This window comes from Haliaeetus albicilla, chromosome 5, assembly GCF_947461875.1.
Source record: "Haliaeetus albicilla chromosome 5, bHalAlb1.1, whole genome shotgun sequence".
In the NCBI taxonomy this organism is placed as follows: domain Eukaryota; kingdom Metazoa; phylum Chordata; class Aves; order Accipitriformes; family Accipitridae; genus Haliaeetus; species Haliaeetus albicilla.
Genome location: NC_091487.1, coordinates 23,576,176 through 23,589,010, shown reverse-complemented (window position 1 = coordinate 23,589,010; position 12,835 = coordinate 23,576,176). Strand labels below are relative to the sequence as shown.

General features: G+C 34.8%; 1 protein-coding gene across 7 annotated transcripts in view; it reads right to left on the bottom strand.

Annotated features, from left to right (window-relative positions):
• Positions 1 to 12,835, bottom strand: part of CEP128 (centrosomal protein 128) — a 141,369-nt gene that overhangs the window by 27,871 nt on the left and 100,663 nt on the right. For all 7 annotated transcript variants that reach the window (XR_011324705.1, XM_069783718.1, XM_069783720.1 and 4 more), the window contains one exon: positions 5,013 to 5,062. Coding sequence is in view for 6 of the 7 variants with exons in the window: in XM_069783718.1 (XP_069639819.1) it covers positions 5,013 to 5,062 (50 nt within the window). In the remaining variant the exon portion in view is untranslated. The remainder of the gene's footprint in view (positions 1 to 5,012; positions 5,063 to 12,835) is intronic.

Sequence of the window (12,835 nt, the reverse complement as noted above, 5' to 3'; positions counted from 1 at the left end):
TTTGACTACAATTCTAAACCATAGGTAGAAAGTGAGACAATATACTGGAGGAAAAATAACTGTATCAAATGAGGCTGAAAAAAATAAATAAAACAGCATCTGGAAAAGACTAATTGGTTTTGAAGATGTAAAAAAACCCAAGCAAGACTGTTCAGGAAAGTATGTACAAGGAAATATCTAAGGGAAAACAGGAATGCACACATAAACAAGTTTGATGGAAATCTAGTACACTATCAAAATACAACTGTTTAAAAAAATGCTAACATTTTGCCAGTAGTGGATGTCACTAAACTGGCTGATGTTGGAACTGCATACACAGTGGTTCAAAACTCCCTGTGCATAAACCAATGATAAATAATAAAACAAATGTACGGAGAGAGAAAAAAATGCACTCCTTACCACTTTCAGTTACAGGACTCTTTCAAAGTAGTGGTTTTAAAAAAAAAAAAAACAACAGACAAAAGTGTAAACTTTTTTTTTTTTTTTTTTTTTGGGAGACAAAATGAAGGGTGATTTTATCCCTAAGACCTGGGAATCAAAAAATTCAGATACATGTCTCAGATTTCCTATAGATTTATTTTACCTATGGCTTAGTCTCTTATCAGTAAAACTAGGATAATGTGAGGTTCTAGAATACTTAACTTTGACTTGTCTATTAAGAAATGTTTGCTCAGTGCCCATCACAATGCATGGTAGTTGGGGATTCCAACTATAATGTTGCATAAGCAAAAGTTTACTGCATTTTACTAAAATTTTTTCTCAGAAAAGGTAGTGTATTAAATACTAAAGACTTTATTCTTTCTTGGAAGCAGGTCTGAGATACAGACTGAGTATTTCAGTACATCAGAACAAACTTATGACAAAAAATATTATGTGAAAAACTCAAAAATATTTATTTTGAGATGCTTGTTCCTCCATAAAATTGCAGTGGCTGTTACAAACACTCATATTTATTTACAGATTCTGCAACAAAACCCAAACTCATTACTATATAAAAGATGGTATTTACAGATCTCATAAATTTGTGGTGATAGTGAACAGCAATTCAGATATAAATTTCTTCAGTTAAAAAGGACTACTTTGGAAAAAAAAAAAAAAAGCCTTACAGTGTATTAGTAGGATGATTCCAATGGTAGAATAAATGGTGTTTTCAAAATGACTCATGTATTAAAAAAAGTGCATGATCTTCCTGCCAAATTCTAAAAACTGAATAAACTCTTACACTCTCAGCAGATAATTTTCTGAAGACTAGCACGTAATGTATTAGGAAATTTACCATGGATAATTTATACATTATCCATATATTTATATTTTCAAATTAAAATTCTGTATTTTATATGTAATTCTTTTTATTTATATTAGCATGTCACTAATTCCAAAGCAAATTAAAATGGCTTGCAATTTACAAGCAAGCCATGGCTTGCATGGCTTGCATACATTGCAGTATGTTTTCCCAGAGAACATCCATACTGTTGAATATCGCAATTATCATGCATAGTATATTAGTTTCACAAATGCAATCTTTTGTACCATGGAACGGTTTTCAGAAAAAGAAAGGTGAAAACCTTATAATCAGAGCCTTTTTTCTTCCAATGAAGTAAGAAAAGGAGTGAGGGTATATTCTTGGTGTGGCTATCAAAGAGACTGTAGAAAGTGATCTAGACTACTCAGAAGCTAAAAATTGTATTATGCTGAGTACGAGTGCACATGTAACAACAGAGAGCAAGCATATGTGTAATGAGAACATAAATATTATCTGGAACATGTATAAACTCATATATAGCTATATAAACTCATACATAAATATAAATTTATGTATAACATAGAAACTCTAGTCAAAAGTATGCAACAAGTTCAAAACGAAAAACCAAGAATACAGTGATGTCATCCAAAGCATCAGCCTCCTAGCTCCCAAAACACTCTGTATCAAGGAACCGCATATATAACATACATTATGTGTCAAGATGGAAGCTATAAGACAAGAGTCAGGTTCACGTAGAGAGATGTAGCTATAAAGATTCCCACTGTCTACCTAACAAAGTATTATTTTGTCTTTGAAATGCTAATTGCAGTCCAACATATTCCCTGACTAGAAGAACACATGAAAACTACTAGCCCAATATTTCCAGGAACAATCCTCATAAAACTGCTTTTTTCTTTCTGTCTTGTCAGCTGTGGTTTTCAGCTGACAGCATTGTGGAAGCACTAATTGTACTTTATTCAAATTATTTTTAACAAAAGGTGCTCTTTGTCTCCCCTCAAAAAATGAGCAAACAAAAAGCATAATAAAACATACGTCCTTAGCTCTGGGGAATATTCTTGTTACTTGATGCAGAGACATGGCAAAGAATCTCATGGTATCCCGAGTCATCATTTGCCCACAGCAATACCCTGATTTCTGACAGAAGATTTCCTCATGTCTCTAGCTTTTCTAAGACTATGGTCAGCATTCATGGCTCACGTTACAAGAAATAACTCCTTCAGCCATGATAACCTGACTGCTTTCAATTGTCTGTCCATAGTCTAAAACGTATGATCCTTCTGTCCACCTGCTTCCTGAACGTGCTTTACGCATATGGTCTGTTTAGACTGCAAACAAAATGCATCAAGGATTGACTTACTACATATAATTCTCTGTATATATAAGATACTTATCAAAACAGGATCCCAGGAATTGTAGACAAAAAGATAACAAGAATCAACACGACCTATTGTCTACGGAACCAAGGACTGAGTAGGACCTAATACCAAGGGAATCCTATCCAAGGACTGTAGGCCTTGGGGGCAAAGAGTGCTATTTTATTTGCTAGTGAATCATGGAGTCATTAAGTTTGGAAAAGACCTCTAAGATCATCAAGTCCAACTGTCAACCCAACACCACCATGCCGACTAAACCACGTCCTGAAGTGCCACGTCTACGCATTTTTTGAACGCCTCCAGGCATGGTGAGTCCACCACTTCCCTGGGCAGCCTGTTCCAATGCCTGGTCCTTAATTTGACAATTACCTTCTAGCAATCTACTTCAATGAAAGCATTCATACATTAACCAACTACACCCATGCTTTGCTGAACTGGCACTCAAAGGAAACAAATACTCCATGTCACCTGGTTAACAAAAGGATAAGTGTGCCAGTTTCAGCTCTGGGAAATGCCATGTTTAAAGGAACTCTCACTTTCCTCTTACTTCCTATGCTTTATATATTGAGATGCAACAGCTTTGGGGAGATTCAGTCATGATGACACAAGTTGTTTTACAACTATTTGCTAGCAAAGTTGTACATATTCAGCCACTGCAAGTTTAGAATACAAGATTACAAGAACAGAGGATCCCAGACTAGGAACATTTTGAAATATACTAAGCTGGATACGATACTATCTAGAAAAATAATAGATGTTTTTGCTGAGTACTTTGACTGTGAAAGCATGGGCATCTGAAGGAGTAAAAAAGTACCATCAAGCATTTGAATACGAAAATCACAGTTAGAGCAGTACAAGTCACACACTTGACCAGAACCACCAGTCAGGTAAGGGCATAAAACAATTTGATCAAGAGCTTGACAGACCATCAGAAATACAGGTAAGCACATATATGCACACAAGACACTACTATGATGCAACTTTCTGCAGTATAAAATTACTCCTCATTCAATCAGAAGTAACATCATTAGAACAATTTGTCAACTATGGAGCTTCACATGAAAGCAGATGCAGAATTGCTTCACATGAAAGGAGATCTTTTTACATTGATGTAATTAGATATGCACCTGTGTAAACTGCTTGCGCAGACAAGCTCTCAGCGTTGTTGAACTTGAGCTGCCAGAAAGCTGGGCCAAGATTTTTGTTTGAACAGGAAACAGCTGGATTGGTGTGTTGTGTAACTTTTCGGTCTTACAACTTGTCTCTTCTTACTGGATCAAACTGTTTCTACACTAACTCTTTGATACCTCTAGCCCTCAAAATGCCTTCCATTTATTATATGAGAAGAGAAGGCTTATGTTCAAACAAAGTCCTATGGTCAAAACTCAGGTCAATACATAATTTCATTTTCCTTAGCAGCCTTATCTTCATTAATTCATTCATAAATGTCTTGCTTCCAGTACACTTATAGAATGGTCCTTCACTGAGACACTCTTCATGTTGTATCTAAACTTTTTTATATTCATGTTGGGCATTGTTTGCTGTAATTTGTTGTTAAAAATTTCTTTTTTTCCTTCTGTGTTCTGAAGACTACATACACGACCCTCCCTAACAACCTCCCGAGCCTCACAATTTAGACATTTCAGCTTGGTTTTCCTTTTCTAGCCATTTTCATTTCAAAGGAGTATGTTTTCTTTGACTGTAATGCTTAAATACTATTCCAAAGCTGAGCCTAGGGTAAATCTTACTTTCTAAGTGCAAATTTAAAGTGCTTAGCACAAGCAGCTTTACTGCTAGATGACATACAATAAGGATTTACTATATTGTGTCAAGTCCTAGTGTATATTGACTGGTCCCTTCTTCCTCAGGAAGGTGATTATGGACATTTAATGTTTCAGAGATTTAAAATACTTAAAATCTTTTACTTTCAGCTTTATTCAGAGATACAGAAGAAAGCAAACACAGCCCAGAAAATCTAACCCAACCAACGGAGTAGAATATAAAGTGTTTTTGCAGTTCTGAATGCATATTTGCACTGCCCCTATTCACATACAGTTTCAGTGAAGCCAGCAGTATAACACAACAGAACAACTTCAGTATATAGTGTGACTTAAAAGCAGCATTCTTTTCACTGATGGACTAGATTTATTGACTCATAGGAGAACGCAGACTACTTTAATCTTCTCTAATGTGCAACTTCATTGGTGGGCAGAAACTCAGCAGTATTACTAGGATCAGGTCTGTATTTGGCTGTATATATTTCCAAAGCTGAATTTAAGATACAAGGGAGTTCAGAAAATCATAATATCGCAATACAATTTAGTAATTTTAAGGGTGACAAAAAGTGTAGCTAGTAAATTAAGTAGAAAGTATACCTGAAGAGCTCCCATTTCTTCCTCTCTTCTGAGGGTCTTCTCTAGTAGCTCTGTAAAATGAAAAATGGAACTTGTAAATTCAACTTCCTGTATCGTGGCCTGACAGAAAAAATATTGTGTAAAACAGTCAGTGAGTTTTTTGTTTTACAGCTTTTACAACATTCCTTTTCAGCTGATTAAACTAATTGATGAAATGGGTCAGTGATACAATTGTTTCCAAGCACGGGCTGTTGAGGTGACTAAAAAACAGCTACAGGAAAAAAGTTTGACTGGAGGAAAAAAAGCATTCAAATTCCCAGAAAAACTTGCCTATGCTTAAATCATTCTTTTGGTGTATTTATAGAATTGAATGAAAAAAAATCAGAGATTCACTCTGAAAATTGATTAAAACAGAAGTAGGTCATCAAAGCTATGAAGGTCAAAGCTAAGTAGGTCAGTTACTCTAGATTACTTGTTTAGCAACCAAGTAACATCCTCTGAGGAAATGAGTGCAAGCAATTTTTACTATTATCACAATAATTACCTTCTCTCACTAAAATGGAACAATTTTGATAATGGAAATAGCCAGTTCACTGTAACAAACGTATTAGAAAAGGGTTTTTTTATAGTCTTTTTTATAATCTTTACACCATAAAATCCCAATACCTTATATTCACTTGTGTGACAGTTACATACATTGGCACATATGTACACATATGTAACATTTTGTGTTAGAAATTAATTTCTGTTTGAGTTCTGTGGGATATGTCATATGAGTTGCTTTTCTATTTTATTTCATTTACATATTTTTGTGATTAAAATTATGGTTTTGGTGAAGTGCATCATATTTCAAATTCTGGAAAACCTTAAAAAGTTATAACCTCATGGAGAGCAGGAAAAACAAAAAACATGCTGCAGGCTTATTACTATTTTAACTATCAGAATTTCACTCATGAGTTTTGCATGACAAGAGCACTGCTTTAACTAAGCCAGAGACCAACTTTGAATCAAGATATGCCCCCATCTGCTAGCAATTAGGAGAGTTATGAGATTATGAAATTGCCTTGACAACCTCATAGGACTGAATTCTGACTGTTAATTCCCTCAGCATCCAAGTACAGAACAGCTAACTGGAAATACCTGTGTATATACTGATAAATGCATAGTTCAGTTATCAAAGATTAGTTTAAATGATTCACAATAAAAACTACCTATAATATTCTACAGACATGAATTTGCCTTCTTTCCTTTATTTCTCTAATCTTTTCCTTCTCCTTTCTCTCATTATGAAGCCTCCATGTGAGCACCCTAACCTGTTACCTTTTTTTGTCATAGTTCATTATCCATTTCTGACTGCGCACAGATTATTTGAGATTTATTTTCAGGCACCAGTCCTTTAAAAGGGATGTAGATAACATGCACAAAATTTTAGTTATTTCTTTCACAAGCAGAGACATTGACTTGCTGTTCTTTCTTCCTAACTTCTATGCAGTTTTTTTCAAATCCTTTCTTTAAATTAATAAAATGACTGTTTCTTCACTTTCTTTTGGCACATTCATGTTTTTCTGGATTATTCTTTGGTATGCTTTCCACTACAGTGACTCAACTGCCATATAAATTACTGTAGCTAAATGTGGTGCAATCAACATTAGTTAGTGTGAGAATTTGGGTTTGGAAAGTGGCTGCCCTGTATGTTTTCCTTGGGTATATTCCAGTATTGTAACTGAGTTGGTAAAAAGTAGTATTGTAATACTAGCTTAAAAAAAACAAACAAACAAGCAAACAAACAAAAAAACTACAAGAGAGGAATAAGTCTATGAGAAAGGGATGGGAAATGAAAGATTCTCCCCCATGTTCCTTCTGACCAAAAAAAGATTCTTATACTTCACTTTATTTTCATTCTAAAGCAATATTTGAGATTCTGTTGTACAGACATGATTATCCTAAGTGAAAAGGATGTTATTACAAGGTTCTTTTCAAAGGCCTTTTATAAATGTAAGGTAAGTTGAGCTAATTTCTGCTAACAGTCTCTAGATATGAAAGTTCTGCATCTGAAATTAGGGATATTCTAGAATCCATTTACTTTATTGTACTACTACCTAAAGTAGCTGTCCTGCAGGATGCTTCATAAAACTCTGCCCCAGAAGGACAGGTGGGCATTGAAGTGGTGTTATTTAACTGACAATATATACATACTTTACGGAGTCGCCCTTTATGACCATATGCCTAAGAACCAAGTTCTGCGTTTAAACTGATGATTCCATTTAATACTCCATCTAAACTAATAGCATGTTTTCTCCAAAGCTAAAGCAAAAAAAAAGCAATACATATTAAATGGCTTTACAAAAAGTCCCATAAAAATACAGCATATTGTATCATTCTTTTAAACACTGCTATTTATAATGACAGAATATATTTGCTTACTTGATCTGAAAAGTTCTATTGATTTGTTTTATAATTTGTAAAACATTTCCCATATTTAAGTTCTTGTGCAAACATGTTTTATATATTAAGTGCCAGAAAATAATGTTACAATAAATTTAAGATAGAAAATGCACTGTGTCTGTAATATAGCGAAAACAGTCACTAGCCCTAGTGGAGGCCCCTTTCATCCATCCTGTGAACAGCCTCTGAGTTTCTCTAATTATAACTTTCTTTCCTAAAGGAAATTGCACAGTACCATGAGTTTCTACATTTGTGAACAATCCTGCTATGATCATCTTTCAAGGCCTAATGTAACCACAGGGTTCTTGGTTTTTTCCAAAGCAATATATCATTATTCTCATGGGGTGCAGAACACATCAATTTATAGATTGTCTAGAAGAATCAGCACTAATGAAAAAGCATTACAAAGGCACCTTCAGGCATTGATGGTTCTTCCCAAAAGATGAATAATACATGGAAAAAGACAACAAGAGAAATGACTTTCAGAAATATATTCATCAACATATTTCCTTTTTTTTATTTTTAGCTCAATATGAAGCTCACAATCCTATAATGAGCTATAAGCTAAAACTACTCAAAAAATCAGATAGGTTTCAGTTGTTTGATACCACTCAAAATCAACAGCAAGTTCAGGATATTGTCTGCAAAATTAGGGATCATACTTTTGTGTAGTTTTACAAAAATAATTTATTTACAGTGGTTAAACTCTAAATCGTCTAAGATTTATATCTCATTTACTACGTGTCAGTGAAAATCCGACTGAGTGTCCTTGAAGTTATACCACAGTGGCTTAGATTTATCTGACCAAACTTCCAGGAAATATACACGTTATTATTTAAAACATTCCATAAGAATCATTACCTTTGCAGTTTGCCTGACACTGAAACAACATAGTATGTTGCAATACATTGCAAATATTAACCTGGAGATGAAGATTTTATATTCCATCATAACTCTCAGATAAGTGAAGAAAAAAGGTATGCAATTATTCAGACAGACTTTTCACACACACACGCACACACATGTTGTAATTTTCACTGCTGGTGAAAAGTATCAGAAAATAGATTTAGGAGCAGATATTTGTTGCTTGGAATGAGTAAAATACAACTGTACTATCTTATTTATTCTAACTGATCCATTAATGTGCCAATAACTAACTCTAGAACGTTAAAAAGCAGTTCAACTCCTTTACCTCTATGCTGGGAGTAACAAAGCTGGGAAACAGGACATTGACTTTATATTACCTGGAGCAAGGAACTTCCCAAGCATTTGAACTAAAAATCACAGATTTATTTCAGAAAGAACACTGAACAGCCTTCATTCATTATTAAGTAGGAACTGGATTTTAAACAGTGCATGACGTCTCATTTTAAGAAACTGAAGATAGTGATAGACCACATTCTGCTTCACAGTCTCTGTGAAGACTGAAGTGCCAGAGAAAAGTCAACAAATGGGATCAATAGCAGATTTGTATGTTCACCACTAAGAATTTAAATTTGGTACCTGCTAATTCATAACTTGTTCTAGCAAAAAGGAATGCACAAATACAGAACTGTACACAGAATCAGTTCTTATAGTCACAGATATCTAGTCATATAGTCAAAAACCCTAAAATGTGATTCAGTTTACTCAGAAGTTGACATTTGCACTTCAATTCAGTTCTGCATACATAGCTAGTATGCTGTAAACTACCCAAGATATCTGCAAGGTGCCGGCAGATCTGACTCAAGACTCTCACCCCTCTGAAGCAGCTGCAGATCCCACAGGAAACTATATAGCAACTCATATAGCATGCAAAATACTGCTACTATGTGGCATTAAAACAAGAAATCCAGGTTATTACCAGAAAAGAATGGCAGCTCAGAGAAACGTGTCAACCTATTTTTTGCATCATCAAGCTAAGAACAGTTCTTCTCCAAAGCACAAGTCAAGGCTTTCAGATATACATTAGTAAAACTGGTTTTGATTTCCCAAAGTTTGCAACCCTAGAAATTTACGGTTTTATATTATGCAAGCATATGGAAACTCTTCAGAAATCACTTAGACACCCTGATAATTTTATCTTTAAATTTGCTTTGATCAAAAATTGCAATATATTTATTTCAAGTCTTTCTTATCTATTCTCACTTCAAATACACATCCCATGGCTTTTAATCATCATTTGGATACATTTCCCATAAAGCTGCTGAACAGATACTGCAGCATTCCTGTAGATGCACAAAGCAGCCAAACAGTTTTCCATCAAGCCTGAAGGAATTTTCAAGCAGCTGAATAAACCAGTTTCTTGCAGCTAGAAATTACTTATCTTGTACATGCCTACACCGCAAAGTTTAATCACATATTGTACCACTTACAAGTTTTTCTCGTCACACAATAAGTCTGACATGAAGGCCCTATTTTTGCGGGTGAATTAAACTGTTTCTAACTGAACAGTTTAAGCAAAATGTATCAGAACAGATATACTCATGGCTAGTAAAGACAGAACCACTGCAATTTCGCCCTGTACCTGTGTCAGTATGATTCTGGTGAATGGCTTCACAGTACTGTGCAAAGGTCCAGAAACACTCAATTCTAAAAGATGTTTCAATGAGGCTAGACCTTTGTACAGTCAGGCCAGACACCACAAATCACCATGGCACTAAAACAACTGAGATGTAAACCAGCACTGGGACTTGCTTCAAACTACTCCAATTGAAACAGTACTTGCCACGCATGTAAGCTATTAAGGGAATTTCTACATAAACATGTTATTATCTTAAAAGAGCTCTAGAGAAATAGGTATTTCTTAGAGTCTTGATTTTTGCTAGTGTAGAACAAGGGCTATAAATTATGAGCATTTCAGAATGTGTTTATGTAACCCCAAGCAAGATTTAAAAAAATAAATAAATCTCTGAAGTCAAAGGTGATACTGTTTGACTCAAATACAACATACTGTATCTCTAAGATACAGAATATTTCTATCCTGCTAGTTTCATCCCCACCACATTCATAGGTTTAGTAAATGAAGATAAAGCAGGGAGAAATCTCAAAAGTTGGGGGGTTTTTTGGAATTGTATTCAGATGGTTAATAGTTTTCATTTAATAGTTTTCATGGCCAAACTCAAAGGTCACCAAATTTTTTTTTTATTTGTAGCTTCTGCTAAACGTAACAAGTCTTAAGTGATTTTTAATACTGATTAGAGCTTTCTAGTCCATTAGCAAACTGTTATATTAACATTGAGCACATTCCACTGTTTTTAAAGATTATAATTCAGTTACCACCACTGCAATCAATGCAGTGGTCATAACCACCAAGACTGAAACAGCTGTTTATCTGTATCTAAATCAATAGTTTTCTCATCCAAAAAGATCTCCAAACTCAAAGGAATACCATTTAAAAGAAAGGATTCACTTTTGCCATATTCTTTGCCTTTATAAATTCTAGCAATTTATTAGCTACTGTAGTCTTTAGCAAGTAACATAGTCAATATTTCAAAAGAATATACTTTGCACAAAACTTTGAAGTTTTTTTTAACTAATTCATTCTTTTGATACTTTTTAGGTATATAGTTTTATTTTTGCTGTGGAACTTCAAAGCAGATTCTTAAACTTACAGTGGTGCGTTTGTTGGCATTAACCTGAAGCAGCACCCACAATCATAACATAGAATAGAAAAAAAGGCATCTGAAGCTAACAGAGAAGGAAACATTTCACTGTTCAGATTCCCTAAGAGACTTATTGCTATGCAGGAAACAGAACATACTGTGTTTTCTTTCTAATCCTTGAGGCTTAGGCAGGTTTGATATTTTGTAGCACAACTTTCAAACATTCACATCTCCAGTGCTGGCCTGGTCTGTATTTCCTTATTTGCAAAGAAACTAATTGCTTTTGGGAAAAGAAGGGGATAACATATAGAAGGGAAATGTAATCATTTGGGGGGTGTGAGGGACAGCAGAGAAGTTCAACTTAAGATTCTCAGATAATTTTCTATTCAAGTCATACTCATGCTCATGACTTTTACAAGACTTTTAGGAATTGGTGGTACATTACTGGGTCAGACCTAAAATCATGCAGCCTACACCCCACTTCAGACAGTAAGCATGAGTGGATATTATGACAGGAGGATAAAAAAAGGTAATGTTAGTTACTCTAATGGCAGCTTCCAGCAACGAGCAGCTGAAAGAATTCCTAAGAAAAAGGACTGCATCTGGACCATCCACAATCTATCTGACCTCCATGAACTTGACTATTTCTTCATTGAACGGATTTTTTGTTTTGGATATCAGAACATTTTGCAACAAGTTTCTATAACTGAAGCACATACTGTGTAAAAAAAACCCGCTTCCTTTTGTTTTAAACATGATGTCTGGGCTGCCAAAGACTTCTTTACATGTATAAATCTTGCTTCTAATTTCCTTCCTTCAATAATTCTTCCTTATGTTTCACACTGTTATTTCTCTTTATTATTTCCTTTTCACTTTGATTCGTGTTTGATGGAGATACTCAAAAGTGAACTATCACCCACACTTCATTTAGAAAATCTCTTCCAACTTTTCATTTGTCCCAAGAAGCTGTCCTAAATTCTCCTTATCTGTTCTATGACCCCCCTGTACCTACCATTACAGTGTCTGCCTTACACTGAATTCAAAAGTACAAGAGTGGATACACAGTTTAAGTATACAAGATACTATGCCAAGTTGCTATAACCCCTTCTACAGTCCAAATATGCTTGCACTGGAACAGTTTGTCTGAACGTGAGATTAAATACATTCAGAAAACTATACTACAAGATTACCAAACAAAAAATCATAGGTTCCAATGTGCTGCTTATGCACTTTTAAAAGAGGCCTTTATCAAAAGAATGAGGTGATTTTTTTTCCCTAATGCTTACATAAGACTTTTTAGTTTTATTACTGGCTCTGCCACTTCTACTACTATCTTCCTGGGAAATTTTCTGTGCTTCATTTAAAAATGGCTAAAGAAAATAGTTACCTATCTTCACAGAGCTGTTGTGAGGCTTAAAGTGCACTGAAATCCATGCAAAAGACATTCTTATGAATGCAAAAGGTGGTAACAAAACAAAATTTCATTATGTCTTAGCAACTGCCTAACTTATTAGCTGGGAGAGAGATGTTAAACTATGTCTACCATATTTATTTTGGACCATATTGATTCTCAATTGAAAGCTACTGCAGGAGGAGTAAGAGGAAGGGTTGTGAATATATACTTAGTTAACATATCTTGAAGAACAGTTATAAGTAATCAATCCATTGTTTTGCTTTGAATGACTCTTCTGTACCAGCAGACATGCTGTAGAGGATTCCAAACAGCTCCTAAGGGACCTTAGGGTTTCTAGTTAAAAAATGACCGAAGAACAACTTCCCAAAGGAAGCATCACTTCCTAGATGCTTTAGTAAGTT